Source organism: Ochotona princeps, chromosome 17 (assembly GCF_030435755.1).
Source record: "Ochotona princeps isolate mOchPri1 chromosome 17, mOchPri1.hap1, whole genome shotgun sequence".
NCBI classification, from domain to species: Eukaryota; Metazoa; Chordata; class Mammalia; order Lagomorpha; family Ochotonidae; genus Ochotona; species Ochotona princeps.
Genome location: NC_080848.1, coordinates 15,742,484 through 15,765,545, shown reverse-complemented (window position 1 = coordinate 15,765,545; position 23,062 = coordinate 15,742,484). Strand labels below are relative to the sequence as shown.

Sequence of the window (23,062 nt, the reverse complement as noted above, 5' to 3'; positions counted from 1 at the left end):
GTGGGGTGTTCATAAACAAGCCAGAAACGAAGGTGCCTCCAACAGCGTTTCATTCAGTCTGAGGCCGGCCAACACAGGCTCAGCGAGCAGCTTGCTTGAGGTTTCAAATGCTACATTTTTATCAGAAGCCAATGAAGGCCTCGAAGGAACAGCACATCCCAGCAGCTTATCACAACCCAGATCAGAGGCATGCAAATCAAAGTCAAAACTCAACGGGCCAAGCCATGAGCCTGCCGTCTTGGAACTCTGGTACTGAAATTCATCATCATGAACCTGGGCTTTGCACTCAACCTCAACCGAAGTCAGCTCTGAAAGGGAACCCACAGGATCATGAATATTGGATGTTTATAACACGTATTTAAAGCAACCACACACTTTGCTTTTAGCCTACACAGGGTCTTTCACGGGCTGCAGCTGCCCACCTAGAAGTCAACTCAAACGACTGCATCTTGTGGAAACAACAGCAGCTGATATTCGTGGGATCTTGAGAGGGAGCCTGGCACCACGCACAGGACTTGTGCGTCTTCCCATTGCAGCTGTATTGATGCCCGGCTCCCTGCAGAAATGAAGGGCACGGTGAGCAGGAGGACTCGAGGTCAGCTCTGCCAATCCCCTCCACCAGACAAGGAAGGGCCCGCCCCCGGCTTCCGAGAGGAAACGGGGCTTCTCTGGCCCAGAAGACTGGAATGTGCAGGACGCGGCCGCGCATCCCCTGTGTTCACACACTGCCCACAGTGTTTGCTGGAAGCACTAACTCGGCGCTGCTGCACTCACGTGGCGGAGGCAGGTTTAAGTTCGGCTCGGGAGGCGCGTTGCTTCCCCTGCGCAGCCGCGGGGAGGTAGGCGGCCTGGCGCGGGAGCCGCAGCCCGCAAGCATCGGACAGCGCTGGGGGGCGCTGGGTGGGCGCTGGGGGCGTTGAGGGAACGCTAAGGGAACACTTTGGGGGCGCTGAGGGGGCGCTGAGGTGGCGCTGGGGTCGCTGAGGGAACGCTGAGGGGGCACTAAAGAGCCCTGAGGAGGCGCTGGGGGGCGCTGACGGAACGCTGAGGCTGGGTGGGAGTTGAGGGGGCGCCGAGAGAGCCGCCAGGCTAACTCAGGCACCCTGACCCCGCCCTTGCACTTCAAAGCGAACAGCCAGACCCTCCCTGGAAGAGCCAGACTATCGGCCCTCTTGCGGGACGCTCGAGAGCTCTCCGGTCCGAGCCGGAGGAAGCCGGCTGGAGCCAGCAGGGCTGAGGGGAGGGGAACTGACCGGGGCAGGGGAGGGGGCGGGCGTGGGGCGAGCTCCAGAGCCTCCCAAAGCCGCCCGGACGATTTTGGGCTGCGGAGCCTGGAAGGCGGCCGAGTTCTCCTTAAAAACAAAAAGAGAAAACAAAAACCCTGGTTTGAGCATGAGTCCTGGCGGTACCTTTGCCAGCCTCCGCCGCGGCTCCCAGAGAAGGCCGCCCGACCTGCGGCGCAGCTCGCAGCCAGGCCAGAAGCGGGCCGGCCGCGGAGCGGGGGCTCGGAATGTTCCAGGGGGAGGCGCTCGCTCGCTCCGCCGTAATTGGTTCGGAGACAATTGCCCATCCATATGGAAGAAATAAAGTAGCTCCCTATCTCGCGGCAGGCCTCCAAATAAATTCCAGATGAACTGGAGACCTACCGGGAACAAGCAAAAATTGTTGGGCAGCTTTTAGAGGAAAACCCAGGAGCGCTGTATGGACGGGGAGTAGGGGCGGTGGGGAGCGGAGGAGGAGGGGGGGGTCCCTAAGTTACCAAAACAAATGAAAAGATGAAGAGTGTTGTCCACGTTAAAATGGACATCTTTGCTATGGCAAAAGACACTTCCTAGATGTACAAAGAAGACAGAAACAGGCGTACCTGGGACAGCAGCATTCCATATAGGTATTGGTTGGAGTGCTGGCTGTTCTACTTCCCGTCCAGCTGCCTGCTAAAGCGCCTGGTAAGGCTGTAACTCGAGGGCTTGGACCCCTGCATGCACGTGGGAGACACAATGGAGTTTCTGGGGACACCTAGGATTATTGCAGCCATTTGGCAAATGAACCAGTGAATGGACTTCTCTGCGTGTCTCTCCCTTTGTGACTTACTCGATTAAATGAATAAATCTTAAAACAAAACAAAAACCCAGCCACATAGGCTCAGATGATATTTGCAGCCATACAGAACGAATTTACAGACAGTCATTGTCTAAGACAAGTAGGTGAAGGATATAAACAGAGGAAGAATTCCCAGAAGGTCAATAACAAAAGCAAAGCAAAGCAACTTCACTCATGATTGCAACCGGACATGCCAGCCAGAACCACCTTTCTCTTCTTTGTAACAATGTATAAGAATGTAGCTAATTATGGAATACAATGTAATGTCTCCAAACATACATAGTTTATGGTTCAAACCACCACAGTAAACAAATCTATCTCCTCAAACATGATCATCTCTATGCTTCTGGCTTTTTTTTTTAATCTATTTTATTGTGTTGTTGTTGACAATCTTTACATAGTTAATTACAGTTAAAGAAAAAGAAAAAAAAAGGTTCAGGGGGATAGGGAAGTGGGTAATACTACCATGTCCATATTGTTTCCATCATGTATCTGAGGTAAAGGGGGATATTGAGGGAGAAGCCCCACCCGGTTTCCCGCCCACCCCGAGTCCCGGATGTGGGGCATGCTCTGAGATATGTGCTCAGGTGGTGTTAATAGTTCTCCAGTTATGAATCGCTGCCAGTTTCGCTCGATGAGGTCGTCCACTGATTGATATGGTCCATCGTAAAGTCTCCGTTTGCCCCATATTTCGCTGCCAACATATAGCTGAGATGAATGATTGATATGCTCTGTCTTCTGTCTTTTCTTGGTTAGAGTTCTGAGTCCAGCAGTTCGATTGGGGAGATCTCCAAAGAAACTTTGAGGTATTCCCAGATTAGTTTCTTGTATGTTCTAGCAAGCACAGGGCCCAGCACAGTCCATCACCCCGATCAGCTGGTGGTTGCAATTGCTGGGTTGGTTCTGTTTTCAGTCCCGAGTAGCACTGGAACCAATGGGTGTTGCAGTCCAGTCTGGTTCTGCCCAGCACGTACTCGGCCCTCACACAACCCAGTGGGAGCTGCAGCCTAGTTGGGGCAACCCACAATAACCCCCACCAGGCCCGCCCCCTACCCTGGTTTGCCAGTATGTGTAGCAGAAGACCAGTCTGTCCCCCATCCCATTTGGCTCTGGCACTTGTCAATGGGTATTAAAGCTTAGTTCTATCTAACCAACTCAACCATCCAGCCCTCACGGGTGTTGTTGAGTGCCTCTCTATCTAACCATCCCAGCCCCCGTCCTAGTTTTCATGCCCTCCCACGGGAATAGTGACCCAAGAAGGGGGAACCCACATTTTCCCTCCCAGGTCTCTCTGTCCCGGTTTATGCACTCTTTAGGTGGTTCTGTGATTTGACTTGACAGAATTAGTCTCCAGTGCCAGCTTCTGCGGCTATGCCCATACATGCCTTATGCTTCTGGCTTTTTAAGAAATCATACAAGATTGCATTGTTATCCGTGGTCAACTTATTGGGCAAAAGGACACCAAACCTCTTCTCCTACCTACTCTATTATCATTAATTGATCTTCTCCCACCTCTAATCAGGAACAACCCACCTACACTTATTTGGAAGTAGAATAGACTGGTTTTATTTGTCTAATGAAATAGTATATGGCAGTTTAAAGGAATGCAGATCACATATTGAGATGGCAAAATCACAAACAGTCCTAAAGAAAGTTAAAAAAATTTAATATTATATGTCGGTGTCAGTTATGTAAATTTCCTAACAAAAACATAAAATCATGTTGTCTACAAATATTTTCATGTAATTTAAAGTAAGATAGGCAGCACAATGAGATGCTACCTCACACCTAGGAAGATAGCTACTATCAAAAACTAGAAAGTAGTTAGTGGGGATACAACAGGAATTTTTCAGCATTGTCAGTGGGAGTGTAACTGTGCAGCCACTTGTGGGGAAGAATATTGGCAGTTCCTCTAGGAAACAATTATCGGCAATTCTACTTCCAGGTGTATATAGCCCGCAGAATGAAGGCAGGAGTGAAACAGATGTATTCAAAGGAACAATGCTCACCATAGCCAAAAGACAGAAGCCACCCAAATGTTCATCAAGGCTTGAGTGCATAAACAAATGGGGTGTATCAGTTCCATGGACTATTCATGGAAGGAAGTTCTGACACACGCTACAAAATGGAGGAATCCGAACACTGGCATACACAAAATTCAGGGACTCAGAAAGAAGAGTGACTTCTCTAGTCTAAGAGGAAGACGGGGTGGGAAACTGCTGGTTTCATGGATAGAGTTTCATTTTGGAAAGATGAAGAATTCCTGAAAATGGACCGTGGTAATGGTTATGGAGCAAGAAAGATGTGCTTAATGGTCTTAGGACCGTCTACTTAGATGACTCAAATCAGTTTTATGCTGTGTACGGATATGTTCCAGAAATGTAAACGAAGAAAGTTGGCTCGGATCCAAACCCCGGTCCCAGCAGAGCCGACAGAGTCCCCAGGGAATCGGGACCTCCACCCGCACCGCCCGGTCCACCCGGCCGCCCTCCTCTCCCCTCCTCCACCAGCTCCGGTCGCGACCCTGCGGGCCCCAGCCAGCCTCACGGCGCAGGCGCGAAGCGGTGGCAGCCGGGGGCGTGGCCTCGCTCTGCGCCTGTGCTGAATTCCAGCTGCTCCTGCTACGGGAGAAAATGATGCCCAGGATGGGCTCCGGGGCTGGCTGGTGGAGGAGAGGGCCGCACTGCACACGCGCAGACCGAGGCCTCGCGTCAAAAGCCAAAGAGCGCGCGCTGCCCACGTCCTGCGCGCTCGGCTGCCAGGCTTTCGTCTCAGCCGTGACTCTCGCCGGGCTGGGGCCAGCGCGCCCGCCCGCGTCTGGACCGCGATGCCCCGGGAGATCATCACCCTGCAGCTGGGCCAATGCGGCAACCAGAGTGAGCAAGTCTGTCCTCCTGCCCCCTTGGCACCCACCAGTCCCCCTCTCCCTGTCGTGAGGCCCCTGTCGCAACTGCGCCGGACGACCCAGGCTGAGAGCTGCGCCTCCAGCCCGTGCAGTGCCAGCTCCCAGGCCCAGCGTCCTGACATCCGCTGCCCTCAGGTTGTGGCAGCCTCAGAACTCTAACATTGGGATTCTCAGGCCTTACGGCCCTCGCAGACCCAGGCCTCTTCCCCTCTCCCCATTCCTTCCCAGTTGGGTTCGAGTTCTGGAAACAACTGTGTGCCGAGCATGGTATCAGCCCAGAGGGCATCGTGGAGGAGTTTGCCACCGAGGGCACGGACCGCAAGGATGTCTTTTTCTACCAGGTGCCCCCCGCTATTCAGCCAGCACACTAATCTCCCTACCCCATCCCCCAGTGATCCAGAAGGGTACTGGAAACCACACTGGGCACAGCCCATTCCGCTCCACCTCCCCCCCCCCCCGCAAGCTTGAGCCATGAGGGCGGGCATGAGCCAGGGTTGGGGGGCCTGAGGACCAGGCGGGCGCTGGCTGACAGGGCCCCTCCTTGGACCCCTGCTCGCAGGCAGACGATGAGCACTACATCCCACGAGCTGTGCTGCTGGACCTGGAGCCCCGGGTGATCCACTCCATCCTCAACTCTCCCTACGCCAAGCTCTACAACCCAGAAAACATCTACCTGGCTGAGCACGGAGGCGGAGCTGGCAACAACTGGGCCAGGGGATTCTCCCAGGTGTCAAACTCCTTGCCTTCCCTCAAGCCCCCCTCCCAGAGCAAGGCACACTTGAGCAACCTGGAAATTGGCACAGACCGGATTGAACCTAAGAGATAAAGTGATGCATTCATCAAGGGACAGCTGGAGAGAGGTTTTGTCAGATTTTTGTGTAAATCATCCACAAAGTATCTTTTCTGCATTGAGGGCTGTGGCTGAGGCTCTGCTTTTGGGGGAGAGGTCGGCATGGTATTCCCTTGTTGCCAAGAATCTCCACTCTGACCATCTTTCCCATGGCCCCATCCAGGGGGAGAAGATCCATGAGGACATCTTTGACATCATAGACCGAGAGGCAGACGGGAGCGACAGTCTGGAGGTGAGGTCCCTGCTCGCCTGGGATGCGGTGGGGAGGGGCTAAGAATGCCGAGGTGTCCTTGCCTGTTGACTGAGTCTCTGACTTGGGATATTGCTGTAGATAAGGTGCAGTCCTGGTTCTCAGCACCCAGAGGGCTTCAGCTTTTTAGATCTGAATCCTTCAGCATGAGCTCAGCTTCTGAGTCTTCCCCAGGGGCATCTAACTGGGAGGACCTGGAGGAAGCCTTGCAACATGAGTGTGCTGTAAGGGGGTGGGTGAGATAAGCCTGAAGCTCTCCTCCAGATCTCTGGACACTGTCCTTCACTCTACTTAGGGATTCGTGCTGTGTCACTCCATCGCCGGAGGTACAGGTTCTGGCATGGGCTCCTACTTGCTGGAGCGGCTGAATGACAGGTAAGCCTCTGTTGGAGAGGAAGCCATGAGCCCTGGTCCCATGGCTGATGGCTGTCCTTTTGTCCCCAAAGAAGGTCTGCCCCCTACATACTTGTTTTTGAGTAACAGGGACAAACCCACCCAGGTGCTTGCAGCTTCTGCAATTCTGAACACTGAATTCTGTGACCCTGCTGTGCAAGAGCTCGATGGAAAGAAATGGTGTCCACTGTCCCCAGGGAAGACAGATATGCACAGTTGAATGCGCTTCCCTCCTCTTCCCTTCTTCATCAACTTCAGGTACCCCAAGAAACTGGTGCAGACATACTCGGTGTTTCCCAACCAGGATGAGATGAGCGACGTGGTGGTCCAGCCCTACAACTCGCTCCTCACACTCAAGAGGCTGACCCAGAACGCAGACTGCGTGGTGAGTAAAGACAGAGAGGGTCAGGGGCTGCAGTGTGCTGCCTTGCCTCACGCACACAGTCCTGCTCTGGGGCTGCAGTGTGCCGCCTTGCCTCACGCACACAGTCCTGCTCTGGGGCTGCAGTGTGCCGCCTTGCCTCACGCACACAGTCCTGCTCTGGGGCTGCAGTGTGCTGCCTTGCCTCACGCACACAGTCCTGCTCTGGGGCTGCAGTGTGCTGCCTTGCCTCACCCACACAGTCCTGCTCTGGACACTGCACTGTGCAAGGGGGGTCGACTCAGAAATCAGGCCCCAGCCTCCTAGTTGCTTACACTTTTAGGTGACAGGTTCCCCAATAAAAGGAGTCTTCCCCCCCACCCCCAGGACCTACACCGATTTGCCCACTTCGGCTTGAATTCTCAGCTCAGATGTCACTTTCTTAGCAGAATCTCTGTTGGCTGCTCAGTCAAGCACAGCGCCCTTCACCATATTTCAGATTACAAGCATCTTTCCTTTGTTTTATTCTTTGTGCTAGCCTCCCTCTACCAAACTAGAGACTGGTGAACTCCGATGAAGGCCGTGGCCACGTGCCTCTCTGTGGGCAGTCCAGCCTAAGTATGTAGCCTGTGGAGACACTCACAGATGTGTTTATAGCTCTGCACTGCCCAAAGTAACTCATACTGTCTCCAAAGAACCGTTTCCTTTAAAATTAACAAAGCTACTGATCAGTTTTAGAGCATAGCAAGTGCTGACCAAATTTTTTATTTTTATCCTCACCCTTTCTGTCTCTCCAGGTGGTGCTGGACAACACAGCCCTGAACCGGATAGCCACTGACCGCCTGCACATCCAGAACCCGTCCTTCTCCCAGATCAACCAGCTGGTGAGCCCTACTCCATCACACCGGAAAACCTCTTGCTGGAGGCCTTCTGGGGAAGGGAGGTCCTGCCCAGGTCAGGCCCATGACGCAGCTTCCCGTCCCCAGGTGTCCACCATCATGTCAGCCAGCACCACCACCCTGCGCTACCCCGGCTACATGAACAACGACCTCATCGGCCTCATCGCCTCGCTCATCCCCACACCCCGACTCCACTTCCTCATGACCGGCTACACCCCCCTCACCACGGACCAGTCAGTAAGAGCAGCTGTCAGGGTCCCTGGGCCGAGCCCTGAACCAGCCTTTCTCTCCTCCCGTGGCAGTGCCCCTCATGCTCAGGGACTGGCACAGAGCAAGTGAAGGCCTCACTGCCATGTCTCCATCTTCCCTTTGCTCTGTGATCCTGTGGGCCTAGGGGGCCATGGGGTCAGCTGCTGTGGTGGCACAGAGGGACATGGGGTCAGCTGCTGTGGCACAGAGGGCGTGTGGTCAGCTACTGTGATAGCACAGAGGGACCCTGGGAGTTGCTGGGCTGAGAGCCACGGAAATGCCCCTCCCACGGCAGACAGCATCTGCTCTGAGTCTGCAGGACACACATGTTGCCTCCTTTGTGTCCCCAAATGGTGCCCTGCCTGCGGGCCCCTGTGACCCACTGTCCCATGCCTCAGGTGGCCAGCGTGAGGAAGACCACAGTCCTGGACGTCATGCGGAGGCTGCTGCAGCCCAAGAACGTGATGGTGTCCACAGGCCGGGACCGCCAGACTAACCACTGCTACATCGCCATCCTCAACATCATCCAGGGGGAGGTGGACCCCACCCAGGTAGGGAGGCCCTGCCCTCGAGCCCTGAACCCACAGGGCCCCAGGAAACAGACTGCCCTCACCCTCCCTGTGCCCGCCAGGTGCACAAGAGCCTGCAGAGGATCCGGGAGCGCAAACTAGCCAACTTCATCCCCTGGGGCCCGGCCAGCATCCAGGTGGCCCTGTCGAGGAAGTCTCCCTACCTGCCCTCAGCCCACCGGGTCAGCGGGCTCATGATGGCCAACCACACCAGCATCTCCTCAGTGAGTCCGCTGCTCTTTGGCTGCTCTGTCCCTCTGCCAGGGCCCTGTGCATTCTCAACCCCCAGTTCCTTAATCTCCCACCCTACAATGGGATCTTCTGAAGATTCCTGCTTCCTTCAGCTCTTTGAAAGCTCCTGCCAGCAGTATGACAAACTGTGGAAGCGGGGAGCCTTCCTGGAACAATTCCGCAAGGAGGACATCTTCAAGGACAACTTTGACGAGATGGACAGGTCCAGGGAGGTCGTCCAGGAGCTCATCGATGAGTACCACGCAGCCACCCGGCCGGATTACATCTCCTGGGGCACCCAAGAGCAGTGACTTCCCTTCCCGCTGCTCTTCCTGGATGAGAAGTGGCCTCCACGCCTGGTCCCTCCAGCCCAACCTCACTTCAAGTTTACCCTTTCTAGATTCATCTCCAGCCCAAGAGCTGGCCCTACCTCCTCCCTGCTCTGCCCTGACCCTTGATATGCTTGTTCAGCTCTAATAAAGTAATAAAGCGTGTCTGTGAGCGGTCAGGACTTGTGCTGAACTGGGGGTGGAGGGTGACGGGATCTCTGGTTTCCAGGCACAGGGTCGGAAGGTGGCCCCTGCCTGCTCTGGCCTCTTGCTGCTTAGTCTAGTTAATGTCCCATTTCCACTGGGGTCTCTCACCATGAACGACGGACCTGCGTTAGTGCAGCCCTCACTCTCAGTCACAGAGGATTAGAGAGGTCGGCTCTGTGTTTAGTACCCAAGCTCTTACCCAGGGGTTGATTGAGACTGCCCCGACCTCTTGCCCTCAAGACAGAGGACGTGGGGCCCACTGCATTCTGAGCAAGCCAGCAAAGCCAGGATTCTGGATTTGTAGTGCTCAAGGCCTCTGGATTCCTAGGAACTCAACCTGAAAAGCAGGAACAGGACTTAAGAGTCAAGCTGAGCCCATCCCAAATTGCTTTTCCAAGCCAGAGAAGTTGTTGGGTCTTTATCCTGCAGACCCCAGCAGGGGGGCCGAAGCGGGAGGCCAGGGGAAGAACTGGGCAGTGCCAGTCCTGATGACTCAGTGCCCTCCAGCCTCAGGGATGCTGGGAGGCCACCCCTCACCACTCAGTGGCACAGGGTGAGTAATTGCCAGCTTCCAATACTGCCTTCTTGCTGGCCCCACCCACCCTGCCATGGCAACACACTGGTCAGCAGGAGGTTAAATCCAGGAGGTCAAGGAGGGTGGGGCTGTGTAGTGTCCAGGCTCCTCAGTGCCTGGTAAAAGTGCAGAGTGTGGGCGTCCCCAGGGGCGGAGCTCTGAGCTCCTGGGGCTCCAACACAACCCACCGGCAACAATGACGCTCCCACAGGAAGGCTTTGTGTAAATAAGGTTTTTTTTTTTGGCTTCTCTTCTACAAATAAATTAAGAAACAAACTAGAAAATTGTCCACACCCATAGCAGCTTTTGGGTGTGTGATGTACCCCGTCCCTGCAGGGCCAAAAGAGACCATGGTTCCCTCAAATCTCAGAACAGTCCTGGCCCAGGCTGGAGGCAGGAGGGAAGTCACGACCTCTTGGCAGGCTCAGTGCTGCAGCTGCCCCAAGCAGCCAGCCTGTCCCTGGGGCTCATCCAGGCCCGAGTGCTGGCTGGGAGGGGAGGCGGCTGGCAGGTCTTGGCATGGAGGAGAAGGGCTGCGGGGCCTCTCGGGGGAGGGGCTGGCCAAGTAGGCATTCACTAGCTGCATGATCTCTTCCACCTAGGAGAGGGCAGAGGGCAGTGTGCAACAGGGGCGGCAGGCTTCTCTCTCTCCTCCACCCAGGCTCTGGGGCCCTACCTATACTTGGGCCCTGCAACCTTTCCCTCCACATCACCACTTCTCCTCATGCTTGCTGCATGCCCCCTTGTGTTTTTCTACCCCCTCTAACACACCGAATTACTCTCCTGTAGCTCCCTCTACTCTGGCTGCTGTTCCCCAGATTTCCCTAAGGCCAGCTGAAATGCCACCCTGTTTGAGGAGTTCTCCCTGGCTACCCTAATGCCAGAGTTCCTGCAGTCCATGGCTCTTCGTTTCGTAGCATTTACCATTATCTTCAATGGAGCCGGCTTGAGAGTACTTTGTTCAGGTCCAGGCCCAAGTTTCTCCTCCCTTCTGGTATCCGGCCTTGACTGCTAACATCTTAGTACTGCACCTGGGCCACGCTGGCGGCTCTGTCTCCTGACATCCCTTCCTTTCCCTCCTTCCACAACCCTCTGCCCACTCACCTGGGGGCTCTGCAGGATGAGCTGGTTCTCTCCCACCCTTAAGGACAGGGTGTGAGGGCCCATTAGCTGGCAGGCGGCAACATGGCCATAGCTGACACAGTGGATGGGTTCTGTCTCACCTGGCCGGGAGAGGGACATGGCCTTGGCTCCCAGGCCCAGGCATAGCTTCTGTGGAACACTTCCACCAGGTTCCTAAAGATAGACAAGCAAGGCACCATCTTTGGTTCTGGGAGATGGAGCACACAAAAGGCCTTCCCCATCCCTCTAGGATTCACAAGGCCAAGTGCCAAGGGGGCTATGGCTCCAGGGAGACACAGTCATGCAGGAGGTAGGATGGGGAATAGGGAAGGTAGGCCGGTGACGCCAGGGGTTTTGAGATGGGCAGCCCAGCAGGCGCTCGCGGCTCTGGGGCAGAGGTGCTCGGCTCGACCACCAGACCCCTTCTCCCTTCTCCCCTCACCGTGCTCAGCTCCAGAACGTCATACCGAGCAGCGCCAAACCCCGGACACTGCGCCGCCAGAGCCAGGTAGGCAGCCATGGCCTCCGCTCGGCCCATGCCTCGGAGCCGCTTCCAGCTGCCCAGCACCGCAGCTGCTGTGCCTGAGCTGGCGCCGCCATCTCCTTCTTCAGCGGTCGTGATTCTTGCCGGACGGCCCGCCGCGCCGCGCCGGGCCCGCTCTGCCCGCCTCTTGGCCAGGCCAGGGTTCCACAGGGCCCCGGCCAGCAGGGCGGCGGAGGACGGTGGCCTGGGGATCGGGCAAAGTGGGTCTCCGAGAGGCGATAATAGGCAGTCCAGGCGCGGCAGGGACACCCGCGGCAACTCCCGGCGCAGGCTCTGCAGGCGCAGCGTCGTCAGGGCGCGCAGGGTGTCATCAGGTGGGGGCGGCCGGCCATGCAGTAACAGAGCGTGACCCTGGAGGTGACGAGGGGGAGAAAGTCACCTGGCATCAGGGGGCCGGGGGCGGCAGCACGTGGCAGAGAGCACCGGGTAAGCAAGATGGCCCAGGAAGAAGGTGGCTCGGGCTCGGCCCGGGCTCGCACTCGGGCTCGGATGAGTTCGCGAGCGTCCTACCTGCTCAAAGACGAAAGGCAGTTCTTGATTGTCCGGGGGCAGCTCCTCCGTGTCCATCGGTCCAAGTAGACGTAGACACAATCTACACCCCGAGTCCGACCAGTCCTCTAGCTCGGGGTCCTCCACGGCCAGACTGCAGGAGGGGAAAAAGCGCGAGGCACTGGAGCCACCGGACCCTCCGGGAAGAGGACCGCCGGGCAGGGCTGGGGAGCCGTAGGGGGCGGGACCCGTGCGCCCGGGCGGAGCCTGGCGGGCCGAAGAGCCCGGAAGTGAGAGCGGGTGAGACCTGCCCGCGGGCAGGGTCCCGTCGGGTAATCGCCGGCTAATCGCCAGCTAATCGCCGGGCTAATCGCGCCCGCATATCTCAGCGGATGGCGTGTGGCACCCACGTGGCCAGCGTTCCACCGTTTGCTTAGGGAGTGACCTGGACGGAACAGTAGAGGGACGAGTAGACCGCAGGGCTGGGATTGGACATTTACTTCTCAAACCTGGTGAGCAGGTCAGCCACAAGGGTCCCTCCGGCCAGGGCTCGCTCCTGGGCTCCTCGCTGCTCATACAGCGCAACTGAGTTCTTACTCCGATCTAAGCCCAGTCGCCCTACCAGCTCTTCCGCCACCTAGAAAGGAAGTCAGGGGGTGGGAAAAGTCAGACCCTCCCCCACCTCCCCTCTCCTCCGGCCCCGCAGCCCAGGAGAAAAACCAGGATTCTGGTCCAACTAGAGAGAGGGCGCGGAGTTCCTCCCTTGCCAAACTAATGACGCTTAGGGTTGGGGCAAAAGCGGGCGGAAGAAGCCAGGATGGGCTAGAGGTGCGAGGGCCTCTCTGGGACCTCACCTCGCCCACCGTGGTATGGGAGTCGATGGTCACCAGGCAAGCACCAGCCTCCGGACAGTGCACCGTGCACAGTAGCTCCTGCCGGTGGCTCAGCGCGGAGATCTCCGCCAACGACGGCACTAATTCGCGGCCGCGAGTCCGGCTCAGCGCCTTCCGGATGAAACGCGCGTATTCTGCAAGTTCCGAGTCCGGCAGCGCCTGCTCCGTCCTGGGTGAGGAGGCAGGATTGCTGAGGTCGAGCTCCAAGCTCGCCGAGGCTCTCCCAGCGCCTCAGCCTGCCGGCCCTTGGAGCTCACTTGGTCTCCTCGGGTTCTCCCCTCCAACTCCACTTCCTTGAAGTTGGTGCCCGACTCTTCCATTCTAGGGCCCTTGGCAGCGAGCTCCTAACTGCTCCCACCCACTCCCACAAGACTGGGTGATCCCGCTGCAGTCTGGAAACCAGCCTTAAAGCCTTCCTCAGCGCGAGGAGAAGCAGCCCTCCAAAATCATTTCTCAGACCAAAGCAAGGGGCAGCCTTTTGTATGACCCCAACTGAGATGTGATCTTGACAATTCCCACAAGGGCACTGTATAATGTAACTTAGCAGCAGCTCTGACTCTGGGCAAGTCCCGTCACTTCCATAAAAACCTTTTGCAAACCTCTCCCAGCCCTGCAGCTCTCTCACTTTGGCCTTAACCCTGGTCCCTCCCCTCTCACCTCTGCAGATGTCCCAGGAGGTGATCCCGCACGGCACACCCTGGTTGGAAGGTGCAACTCATGCAGGTAAGGAGCTGCCAGTACCGCAGGGTTGCGGGGTCTTCGGTGGCGGGGAGCCCCGGAGGCCCCTTGGGGCCTGAGGTCTGCTTAGCCAGCTGCAGGAAGAGTTCGTCCTGGAGCGCAGGCAGGTCCCGGCAGGTTTGGAGCACACCCTGCATCAGGGGCCCGGGGCGCCGCGCCCCTTCCAGCGCCTGCAATGCCAGGAACAGCCGCACTGCCTCCTCGCGCAAGGGTGCATAGCCAGGACCTGTGGGAGGGTGGGGGTGGAGGGACGGTTTGGAGAGGGGACACAGAGCTGTGCCCTGGGAGGAAGGTAGCAACCAGGGGAAGGTCAGGTGAGAGGGGGATGCGGAAGAAGGCACAAGCATAGGAAGAGTGAAGGGAAAGCAGTGGTCCCGAGTCTCGCACCTGCCTCCCAGCACTGCCCTCGCCCAGTCCTGCTAAGCCCGAACTTAGAATTAGTAAGGTACATGCACAGTGCGCAGGAGTCAGGCTCAAACCCCAGATTCAGTCACTGGGTACTGACCGCCAGCACTATGGGCCAGAAAGTGGACTGGAAGTGAGAAAACCAGGATTCTTCCTCCCTCCCCTCCCATCTTAACCCTCTAGCATTAGGACCTGGGCCAATCACTACACCCTATTGGGGGAGGGGAGTAGAGTTGCATGAGACCAACACATTCTCCCCAGGTGGTGTTTTTCCCGTCCGTGAAAGAGGTGATATAACACAATCTTATGAGTAGAATGACAACTAGAATAGAGGTGGTCTAGCAGGGAAGCTGTTGGTTGGGATTGCCTCTCACTCCCAGGGCCTGGGTGGGACACTCAGCTCCAGCTCCTGGTAATGCAAACCCCGGGGAGGCAATAAACAGTGGCTCAAGTCCTTGGGAACCTGCCAGCCCTGTGGGAGCCCCAGGCTGCATTCCTAGGTTGCTGGTTCTCAAGTTTGATCTGGCCAAACCTCAGATTTTTGGGGAAGGCATTTTTGGAGTGAACTAGCAGATGGAAACACTTTTTCTCTCTTAAATAGATGTATGTGTGTGTTATCCTTTAATAGACGAGAAAGTATAAAAACTCTGGGAGGCTCAGCTGGTCAGTGATCAGAATAAAGCCCATGGGGAAGGGGACCCCAATTTCTATGACCCTTCCCTCCCCTCTGCCCTGGCCAACTCCTATATCACCTTTGCCCTTTGCAAAGTGAGGTGCTGGGAAGGCCCCTGCCAGCTGCAGCATTCCCAGTCCTCTGCACTTCATCCCATCCAGGGCACCTGCACCACAGGGCCACTCACCTGGGGAACTCACTCCATAGGGCAGCGGCAGGAGGGGGGCATAGAGGGCCCCACTGGTGTGTCTCAGGATGGGGTTCTGCTGGTAGATGAGTGCCACAGCCTCAGGGTCTCCACAATTCTCCTGGAAGTGGGAGTGGGGGAGGGTCAAACAGGTAGACCAGGGCATTCCAGGCTATGGCCAGCGCCTGTGAGTCCATCCTCCACCTGCCTGAGGCACTCCAGGTAGTGGGCGGTGGCTGCAGGTCCAGCCTCCACCTGCCCGAGGATCTCAGTCTCACCTCTATGTCCCGGAGCAGGAGCTGCGTTGGGGTCTCCATTGGTGCCTTGGAAGCGATCACTTCCCGCACCGCCGTCCCCCAGCGCTCTGCCTCGGCCTGGCGAGGGGAGCAGAGGCGGACACTGTGCTTCCTGCCAGACACTGTCACTGTCCACAGCCCTAGGGGTGAAAAGAAGAGGCCGCAGAAGGCAGTCAGGACCGGCTGAGCACCCTCCCCTCCCCTCCCGCGCTAGGGAGGTTGCCCGAGGTCTCACCAGTTTCCTTGGGCCTGCGCTCCGGGCCGTTCACGGAACACAGGCTGGTCAGCACCAGGCTCCCAAGGTGCCGCGCCCCCTTCCCGTTGCCACTGAACTGGTCCAGTGAGTCCCGCGTGAGCACGAACCAGGCCCGGCGCGGAGGCAGCCATGGCCGCGCTCCGCTGCGGGGCTCCCGGTACAGCCAACCTGGTGGGTCGCAAGGGAAGAGGGGGGTCAGCAGGACAGAGTTGGGGACCGTCTGCAAGGCTGGAATTGCGGGCTTCCCAGAGGGCATTCACCTTTCACTACGACATCCGGGTCATCCTCTTGCAGCCCATTCTCGGGGATGAGGCTCCACGTCTCCTCCCAGCTCTGCAGCCTGGAGTGGGGGGCGAGGGTTGGCCGAGGCTGCAGAGCCTCCGCTCCGCCTCCAGGGGGCTCCTCTGGGAGGGCACCCCAGACGGCCAGGGGTGCCCGTTTCCAAGCTGGACACCCCTCCTCCAAGCTGTGGGAACGGCCGGGCCATTCTGACCTGGTACTAGAAATAGCTGGGACCCTCCCCCCCACCTCACTCCTTTCCTCCCCGGGCCCCCAGCCGGACCGCCCCCCCCTCGGGCCCCCGGCCAAACCACAGCGTCCGGCTGCTAGGGCCTCTCCCTTATTGCACAATCCCGGGAAGGAGGAGAGCGCGGCTGGGGGTCTTAGAGACTGACAGGGATTTAGGGACTATGAGGACATAAGGGTGAAACTCACCTGTCGGAGACCTGCCCGCTTCTCCCTGGCTGAGTCAGCGTCACGTCCAGGGAACCCTGGAGAGAAAAGAAGTCCTCAGGACGGGAGCTCTCCCTAGATGATGTCCTTGGCTTCTGCCCCGGGGAGTGCGTGGCTCCGAACTCGGGAGGAGTCGAGGGGGCAGCCCGCCGGTTGCGCCTGAGGCAGACCCTCAGTCGAGCTCCACCGAAGTTGGAGCAGAGAAGCCAAGGCGCATGCCTTGTCTGTTAACTTCGGAGGCGCGCTCAGATGCGCAACAGGGTGGAAAGAGCGCTGTGTGAAATTTGGGAGACCTGAGTTGTAGTAGCAGCTGGACCATGCTCGCAACAAAGTCCCCTCCTGGCTCTGGGCTTTCCTTCCAAAGGGAGAGAGTTGGCAGGAGCCTGGACCTCCTAGTTTTCGTTTTATCTACTCTGAGACTCAGGAGTGAGCAGGCTAGAGACCCTGCCCCTCTGCAGAAGTTTGCGAAAGGGAGGCCTGGCTGAAAAGCAGCATACAGCTGCAGACCAGGTGTGGCTGGGTATTGTGTCTGTCTCTTTCACCCAGCTTAAGTCCCATCCACCAGGGTCCGAGAGAGGCTGGCGACCCAACCTATGGCAGAGCCAGTCAAGAACTATGCCATCTTCCCATGGCGTCTGGACTGCTGGAGTCAAGAGGGAAGGCCTGGGGGAGGGAGGCCAGGGACACCTGTCCCCACGCTCCAGGGAGGGGGGTTGGAAGTGGAGCTCGAGGGAGGCAATGGCATGATTGACAGAGCAAACCATGCCCGGGCTGGAAGTGTGGGGACGCTGGGGTCTTGCTCCTTCCCTGAGAAGGTGTTCGTTTAGTTTCTGGAGCAGGGCTCTCAGAGGCACCACGGGGGGGGGGGGTAGGTACTGACCACCCTTTTAGACCAAACTCCCCCAGCCCCAGTCCCTTGCTCCCCACCCTTCTCTCCTCTATATTTATCTGCCCTCTGCCTCGCCAGGTGCTGGCTCGGGCCCCAGCAGCGGCGCAGCCCGCCCCACCCGGGCACTGAGCCACCAAGGCCTGCTGGGGACCCCTGAGCCGGGGCGGGGGATGGGAGCCTGACCTGGCCCAGTGCGCCGTGTGCAGGGGCCCCAACGGGAGGGGCAGGGTAGAGAGGGTTCCCGCACCGACTATGCCTCAGTTTCTCCCACAAACAGAGCTGAGCGAGCCAGGCAGTCCGGGCCTGTGGCCCACATGCCTACAGGGATTCCCCAAGAGCCTCACCGGGGAAGGCTGAGCATTCTGTCCTGCGTGGCAGGGCAATGGCGAAGGGTCTTCAAAGAGCCGTGATCCCCCGTTCCGTTTCCGTGGGGCCCCTGCCACAGATCCCAGTCCCAGAGCGCCTTCTCCCCCTAGCCCGGGTCCCTGTGGCGGGAGCTCCGGCATCTGGCCCCAACATTCACAAACTGGGAGCCCAGAGGACCCAGGCGTTCGAGCCGCCTAGCCGGCCTCGCCGCATTCCTTGGCGCTGGCGGAGGCGGAAGGAGACGGGATGGGACGCAAGCCCGAAGGGGAAGGGAGAGGCAGGGCCAGGTCGGGCCACGCGTGACGCCTCCCCTGCCTCAGGGCCCCCAGCAGGTGGACAGCGCCCAGCGTGCTGCACGAGGCCCACAGGCACATCCCAAGCAAGGCTGCTACTCCCGCTCCTGGGGGGAGGGGGGCGGAGGGACTGCCCCCCCTGCTGGCCCCTAGGCAAGAATCTCCCTCCACGTCCCCAGTTTGCCAAAAGCTGGAGTCTGGAGCTGGATCAGGCGTGACGGCCGCTGGTAGTGAGAGAGAGCCACGCCAGACGCCAGATCCCCCCTCCACCACCACCCCCCACTCACCCGTCGCCCCGACTTACCCTCCCGCCACCCGCTGGACTCGGGGTCCGCAGCTCAAAGGTCTCTTCGTCGTCCTCGTCGTCCCCGTCCCCGCTAAGCTCGCCGTCTCCGTAGTCTCGGTGCAGAAGAGTGAAGCCTCGACGGCAGCAGAGAAGCCACCACAATCCCCCGGGGAGAGGCATCCGGGCCGGGGGAGGGGGCTCCGACAGCCCTGGCGGAGCAGCAGGGGGTCGGAGAAACTGGCGGGGCTTCGACCTGAGTCGGTGGAGGGGGTATTTGAGGCGGGAGAAAGTGGAGGGGGGAGCTGAGAGGCGGTCTGAGAGGAGGCGGTGTCCACCGCTGGGGTGCAAGGGGCCGCTGGCTAGAGCCTGAGGGGGAGGGGGGGACTTAATGTCTGGGCCCCCGGAGGGGGAGGGGGAAAGGCGTCCCAGAGCCTGGCGGTGGGGTGGGGGGGAGGCGGAGAGGACAGAGCAATGTCCGGAGCTGGGAAGTAGTGTCCGTTGTAGTGTCCAGCCCTGTGGGGGGCAGTGTCCGGTGCAGTGTCCGAGGTGGGCAGTTGTCCAAGCTCCAGGGAGGGTCGTGTCCGGTAGGGCGTCCGGTGGCCGGGGCCCGGGCCGCGCGCGCTGCGCTCCCTGCAGCCCGGGGACTGGCGCGCTGGGGGCCTGAGAGCGCAGGGCTGGGACCCCGCCTCCCAGCCCCCTCCTCCGGGCACCCCCTCCCTCTTCGTCGGTTCCCTCTGCTTTCTCTCCTCCCCTCTTTTACAGGGCAGGGTCCAGGTTTCGTCACAGCCTCCTCTGCCCAATCCCGGTGCCTGGCGCCGGGCGCGGCCGCCAATCACAAGGCTGAAACCGCGGCGGGTTGCATCATGTGCCCCTGGCTGGGTGACAGCGGAGAGGGGCGGGGGGAATCGGCAGGGAGGGGCGGGGCGACGGTGGCCACGCCCCGGCCGCGGAGGTCGGACGCGGGGTGCCAGTGGCGTCACGGGAGCCCGCCCTCCCGCCTCGCTTTAACTCCTGGTTCGCCCGGCCGCGGATTAACCCTTTCGAGGAGCTTGGGAGAACCAGGAGGGCACGCACCCCCGTCTCTCCGTGGGGTCTCTGGGAAAGGGGGAGAGCTTCAGCTACCTAGAAGGTGGCCAGACCTGCGCGGGACTCAGCTCTGCCCCTCGCGTTCCACGTGCTGGGAGAGGGGAAGAGGCTGAGGCAGCGACTCCAGGGAGGCGCGGATCTAGGCGGGAAATAAAATCGAACTTGGAGCGCGCATCTCTCAGAGCACACGTAGGGAGTGGCTTGGAATTCTGGGGAGTTTCTTTTGGCCTGGGACTAGAGTGGAGGTTAAGAGCCTGCGCCTCTGGGTAAGACAGGGTTAATGGAGGCGCTAGCCGCCCGGGGCGGAGTCGGGGCGACGGGGTGTGGGGGGGCGCCTTGCTGACTCAGCGGCGATTCCCCAGGTCCCGGGCGGAGGGTGCCAGGTCGGCCCCCAGAGGATGCGGTGCGAGCTCGCCGCCTTCTCCCGGTCCCTCGAGGCCGTGGCTCTGCGTCTCAGCCGCCGCAGACTCTGGTGGCCCGCACGGCTAGCTTCGGACCAGGCGGGGCGCGACAGGGCGGGGACTTGAGGCCAGCGCCTCCCTGGAGACCTCCTCTCCACGCCACACCCTTCTCGCCCCCTCGACTCGAGGCTGAAGTGGCGGGGACAGCTTTGCTCGCCGGATGTTAAACCGCGAGACTTGTCGCACGTGAACGCCATCCTGCCCGTTGGCATGGTGTAAGACAAAGACCCGGGATCAAGGCGACCCTAAAGAGGAGAGCTTGTACTGAGATTTTCCGGGGATGGAGACGCCACAATCACAGGCTCCTTGCCCTGCCTGAATCCCGGGAGGGAAGTTCTTTTCTGTCGTCTCCCCGGTGAACACACAGCCCCTTTCCTCCCACTGAATCCTGTGGGAAAGTGGAGGCGCCCGCGCGCGCGCGCACACACACACCCCACGCCTGTACTCTGCCCTGGGGAAATTTGCAAATTGCAATTCTCTGCTTGCTTTTTTTTTTCCCCAGGTGAAAAAAAAAGGCTCTTGACTCAAGCTTAAGCATGACTTTTTGCTCTGCAGCCCAGAACTTCAGGAGCGATCTTAAAGTGGTAATTAATCCAAACGCCCACCCCAAACAGGAATCTCCTGCCCCATCACGACGCCCACACCTGACGCACGCACACGGCCCTGGGGCAGCCGGTGGGCTCGCTGCTTGCTATGACGGCCATGATCGGACAGGGCTTAGAGCCGCTGGCGAGCGCTTCCTCACAAGGTTTCCAAAGGAGGCCGCCCCAGGTGGCGGGGGGTGGGGTGGGGGTGGGGGGGCAGGAGCATGTCGGAGCCCATAGCCTCTCACCCTCACCCGGCTCTAGAGCCCTCGGCTAGGAGCAGGTGGGGGCAGGGAGGACGAAACCCACCTGCTAGAACTCCGCTGCAAATTGCTTCGAAGTCAGTGACTCAAAAATAGTAACACTTGATGGGTTGCATCTCATTTCTATGCTATCAATTTTAATGTGAGGCAAAGGCACAGAAGCAGCCATCCCTTTGGGTCCCAGCATTTCTTAAGGTGCCCCTCCCCCGATCTTTCCCTCCCACCCCTACCCCGCCCCCTCCTTTGCATTCGTAGCTTTAATGGTCCCAGGAGAGACTGTGGGTCTCCGTGGGGGCCGAGCAGGAAGAAAGGCGGGGTCGGCGCGGGCAGCGGCGGCGGCCTGGGGATCTGGGGCTGCAACCCCCCACCCCGAAGTAGCCTCCGCAGGTCCTGGCGGAAGCGCAGGCCCAAAAAGGCGTAGAGCACGGGATTGAGGCCGCAGCGGGCCAAGGCCAGGCCGCCCGTCACCAACAGCGCTAGATCCTTGCGCTTGCTGGCAGGGCAGGTCCGCTCACGGGCTGCCAGGAGGTCGGCTGTATCCAGCAGTAGGGCAAGACTGTAGGGCAGCTGCAGCACCACGAAGGCGGCAACCAGGGCCACCACGACGCGCAGCGCGCGCCGGCGCTCGGGCCCCCTGGCGGCCAGCAGCGTGCGGCCCAGGAGCGCGTAGCAAGCGGCCATGACGGCCAGCGGTAGCGCGAAGCCGAGCACCACCTGCGCCACGGCGCTGGCTCCTTTCACCGTCTGCACGAGGCCCTCGGGGAAGATGAGGCGGCAGCGCCGCAGGCCTTCACGCTGCCCGTCCTGGCTGAAGAGGAGCGCGGGCAGCGCCAGCAACAGCGACAGCAGCCACACGAGGACGGAGATCAAGTGCGCACGGCCTGGAGTGGCGGGTCGGGGCCCGGCTGGAAGCGCCCGTGCGATGGCCACATAGCGATCCGCACTGATACACGCTAAGAAGAGGAAGCCAGCGTGGAAGGAGGCCGAGTACAGGCCGGAGATGGCGCGGCAGGTAATGCTTCCAAGATTCCAGCCCTGAAGAACCCCTACAGCAGCGAAGGGCAGGGTCAGGGCCAGAAGGAGGTCGGCCAGGGCCAGTTGCAGCAGGTGGGCAGCGGTGGGCGAGCGGGCAGTGCGTCGGGCAGCCAGGTGGGTAGCCAAGACCAGGCCGTTACCAGCCAGACCTAGCGCAGCCACGGTCAGCGAAACGCTGGGTTGAAAGGCCCGACTGAAGGCCTGGACATCCGCCTTGTGGCAGATCTCTGGCAGCGGTTCTGCAGAGTAAGCTTCGTCGTCCTCTCCAGAATAGGGGCCCCAGGAAACCTGGAGAGGCGAAAGTAAGAGGAGGGGCGTTAGGAAAACTCTTAACACACCTCCTCTTCTACCTGCATGTGTGCCTGCCCCGCTTGGCCTGGTGTGACAGAGGCCCCGGGGCACACACAAACCTAGGGACCCTTGGTGCTGCTCTGCAAATAGGTCTGGACTTCCTTCAACTCCTGCTGCTTTCAGATCCCTGGGTGACCTTGAACTTTTCTGAACCTCAGTTACCCAGTAAGTGATGTCCCCTTGGCAAGTCCTGGCCACGCTGGCTGTAGGGTTGGTGACATATGGAAGGTGATAGAGGGGAAGCACCTGTGTTTTCCACCGGCCACTGGCTTGCAGGACTGATACAGCCTGCGGCTCTGGGTCCCTCGGCAGCGCCCTCTCTTGGACAGACGCACAGATGTAGCCTTGCCCGCAGATCTGGACCCTGAGCTGGAAGCTTTGTCTAGACTGGCTTCCTGTCCCCTTTCCCTACTCCTTTCCCCATCCTCCTGTGCATACACTCTCAGCCACTCGTGCCCTCCCTGGAGGAGGTTGTGGGTGGCAGCCTTAACATTCCTTGCGGACCTGGGGCCGCATGGTTCAAGCCACCCTTCCCCCTCAGCCCCAGCTCTCCAACCTCAGCCTCACCCCACCAGCCCCATCCATCCAGGAGGGCGGCAGACAGAGGTCACTCCAGGCAACCCAAGACCTGCAGCCAGGTGGGGAGGCCCAGCTCTCCCCCCTTCCGCTCCCCGGAACAGCCCTTCTCCCCCCGCCCTGCCCCCACTCCCACCTGCTCTGTGGGCTGCGTCCCCATCTCTGGCTACAAGGGTTTCTGAGGTGTAGCCGCAGGGGCTAGAAGTTAAATAACTCGTGGGACAGGAAGGAAGGGGCGGGGAGAGGGGCTAGGCGGGAGGTGAGGATTGCGGGGAGAGGGGCTAGGCGGGAGGTGAGGATTTGGGTTGTGGGCTCAACTTCCCCTAGAAGTTGGCCTCTTTTCTCTGCATTTTTTCCCTTTGTTGTTAAAGAAAAAATGCTGTGCCAGTTAGTGGTGGGGGCTTGAACCCGGCTATGAGCTGGGAGCCTCAGGTTTTTCACCTGCAGAGTGGAGTAAGGTGACAATGCTGAATTCACCATGTGCTTCCCCGACTCCAGGCCTCTGCCTCCTGCCTCCTTTTTCCTCAGTTTTTCAGGTTCCCCTGGCACCCTTGCCTCCCCACTAGGCCACCCCTGCGGCTTCCGAAGCTGCCAGGCTGTGGGTGCTGGGGTATTTCCCT

The 23,062-nt window shown here is 59.3% G+C and overlaps 3 protein-coding genes across 10 annotated transcripts; 1 reads left to right on the top strand and 2 right to left on the bottom strand.

The window, feature by feature from the left end:
* The first annotated feature begins 4,691 nt into the window (after positions 1 to 4,691).
* TUBG2 (tubulin gamma 2) lies at positions 4,692 to 9,303 on the top strand. Its single transcript, XM_004597355.4, has 11 exons — positions 4,692 to 4,976; positions 5,234 to 5,346; positions 5,565 to 5,732; positions 6,019 to 6,087; positions 6,401 to 6,480; positions 6,757 to 6,883; positions 7,657 to 7,743; positions 7,846 to 7,995; positions 8,406 to 8,558; positions 8,639 to 8,800; positions 8,921 to 9,303. Exons 1-11 carry the CDS (start codon positions 4,928 to 4,930, stop codon positions 9,116 to 9,118), a joined length of 1,356 nt encoding a protein of 451 aa, XP_004597412.2. The 5' UTR covers positions 4,692 to 4,927; the 3' UTR covers positions 9,119 to 9,303.
* Positions 9,304 to 10,134: 831 nt separating this feature from the next.
* PLEKHH3 (pleckstrin homology, MyTH4 and FERM domain containing H3) lies at positions 10,135 to 18,822 on the bottom strand. Of its 8 annotated transcripts, none has more exons than XM_058676242.1 (13): positions 18,105 to 18,822; positions 16,235 to 16,290; positions 15,781 to 15,986; positions 15,500 to 15,688; positions 15,247 to 15,404; positions 14,969 to 15,089; positions 13,623 to 13,929; positions 12,927 to 13,134; positions 12,582 to 12,709; positions 12,094 to 12,226; positions 11,482 to 11,934; positions 11,022 to 11,213; positions 10,135 to 10,515 (listed from the first exon to the last, which is right to left on the bottom strand). In XM_058676242.1, the coding sequence occupies exons 1-13, from the start codon at positions 18,264 to 18,266 to the stop codon at positions 10,342 to 10,344; spliced, it is 2,487 nt and encodes an 828-aa protein (XP_058532225.1). In that variant the 5' UTR covers positions 18,267 to 18,822; the 3' UTR covers positions 10,135 to 10,341. The 8 variants fall into 8 exon arrangements, 6 of the variants coding, with proteins under 6 accessions (XP_058532225.1, XP_058532223.1, XP_004597411.2 ...); XM_058676240.1 differs by having other exon boundaries at positions 12,573 to 12,709; positions 18,105 to 18,821; XM_004597354.2 differs by having other exon boundaries at positions 12,573 to 12,709; positions 15,781 to 15,860; positions 18,105 to 18,821.
* Positions 18,823 to 20,636: 1,814 nt separating this feature from the next.
* Positions 20,637 to 22,603, bottom strand: CCR10 (C-C motif chemokine receptor 10). The gene is given in 3 exon segments (XM_058675850.1): positions 20,637 to 20,845; positions 20,847 to 21,803; positions 22,579 to 22,603. Coding segments are annotated over 3 exon segments (1,089 nt in total). The 5' UTR covers position 22,603; the 3' UTR covers positions 20,637 to 20,737.
* Positions 22,604 to 23,062: the final 459 nt, after the last annotated feature.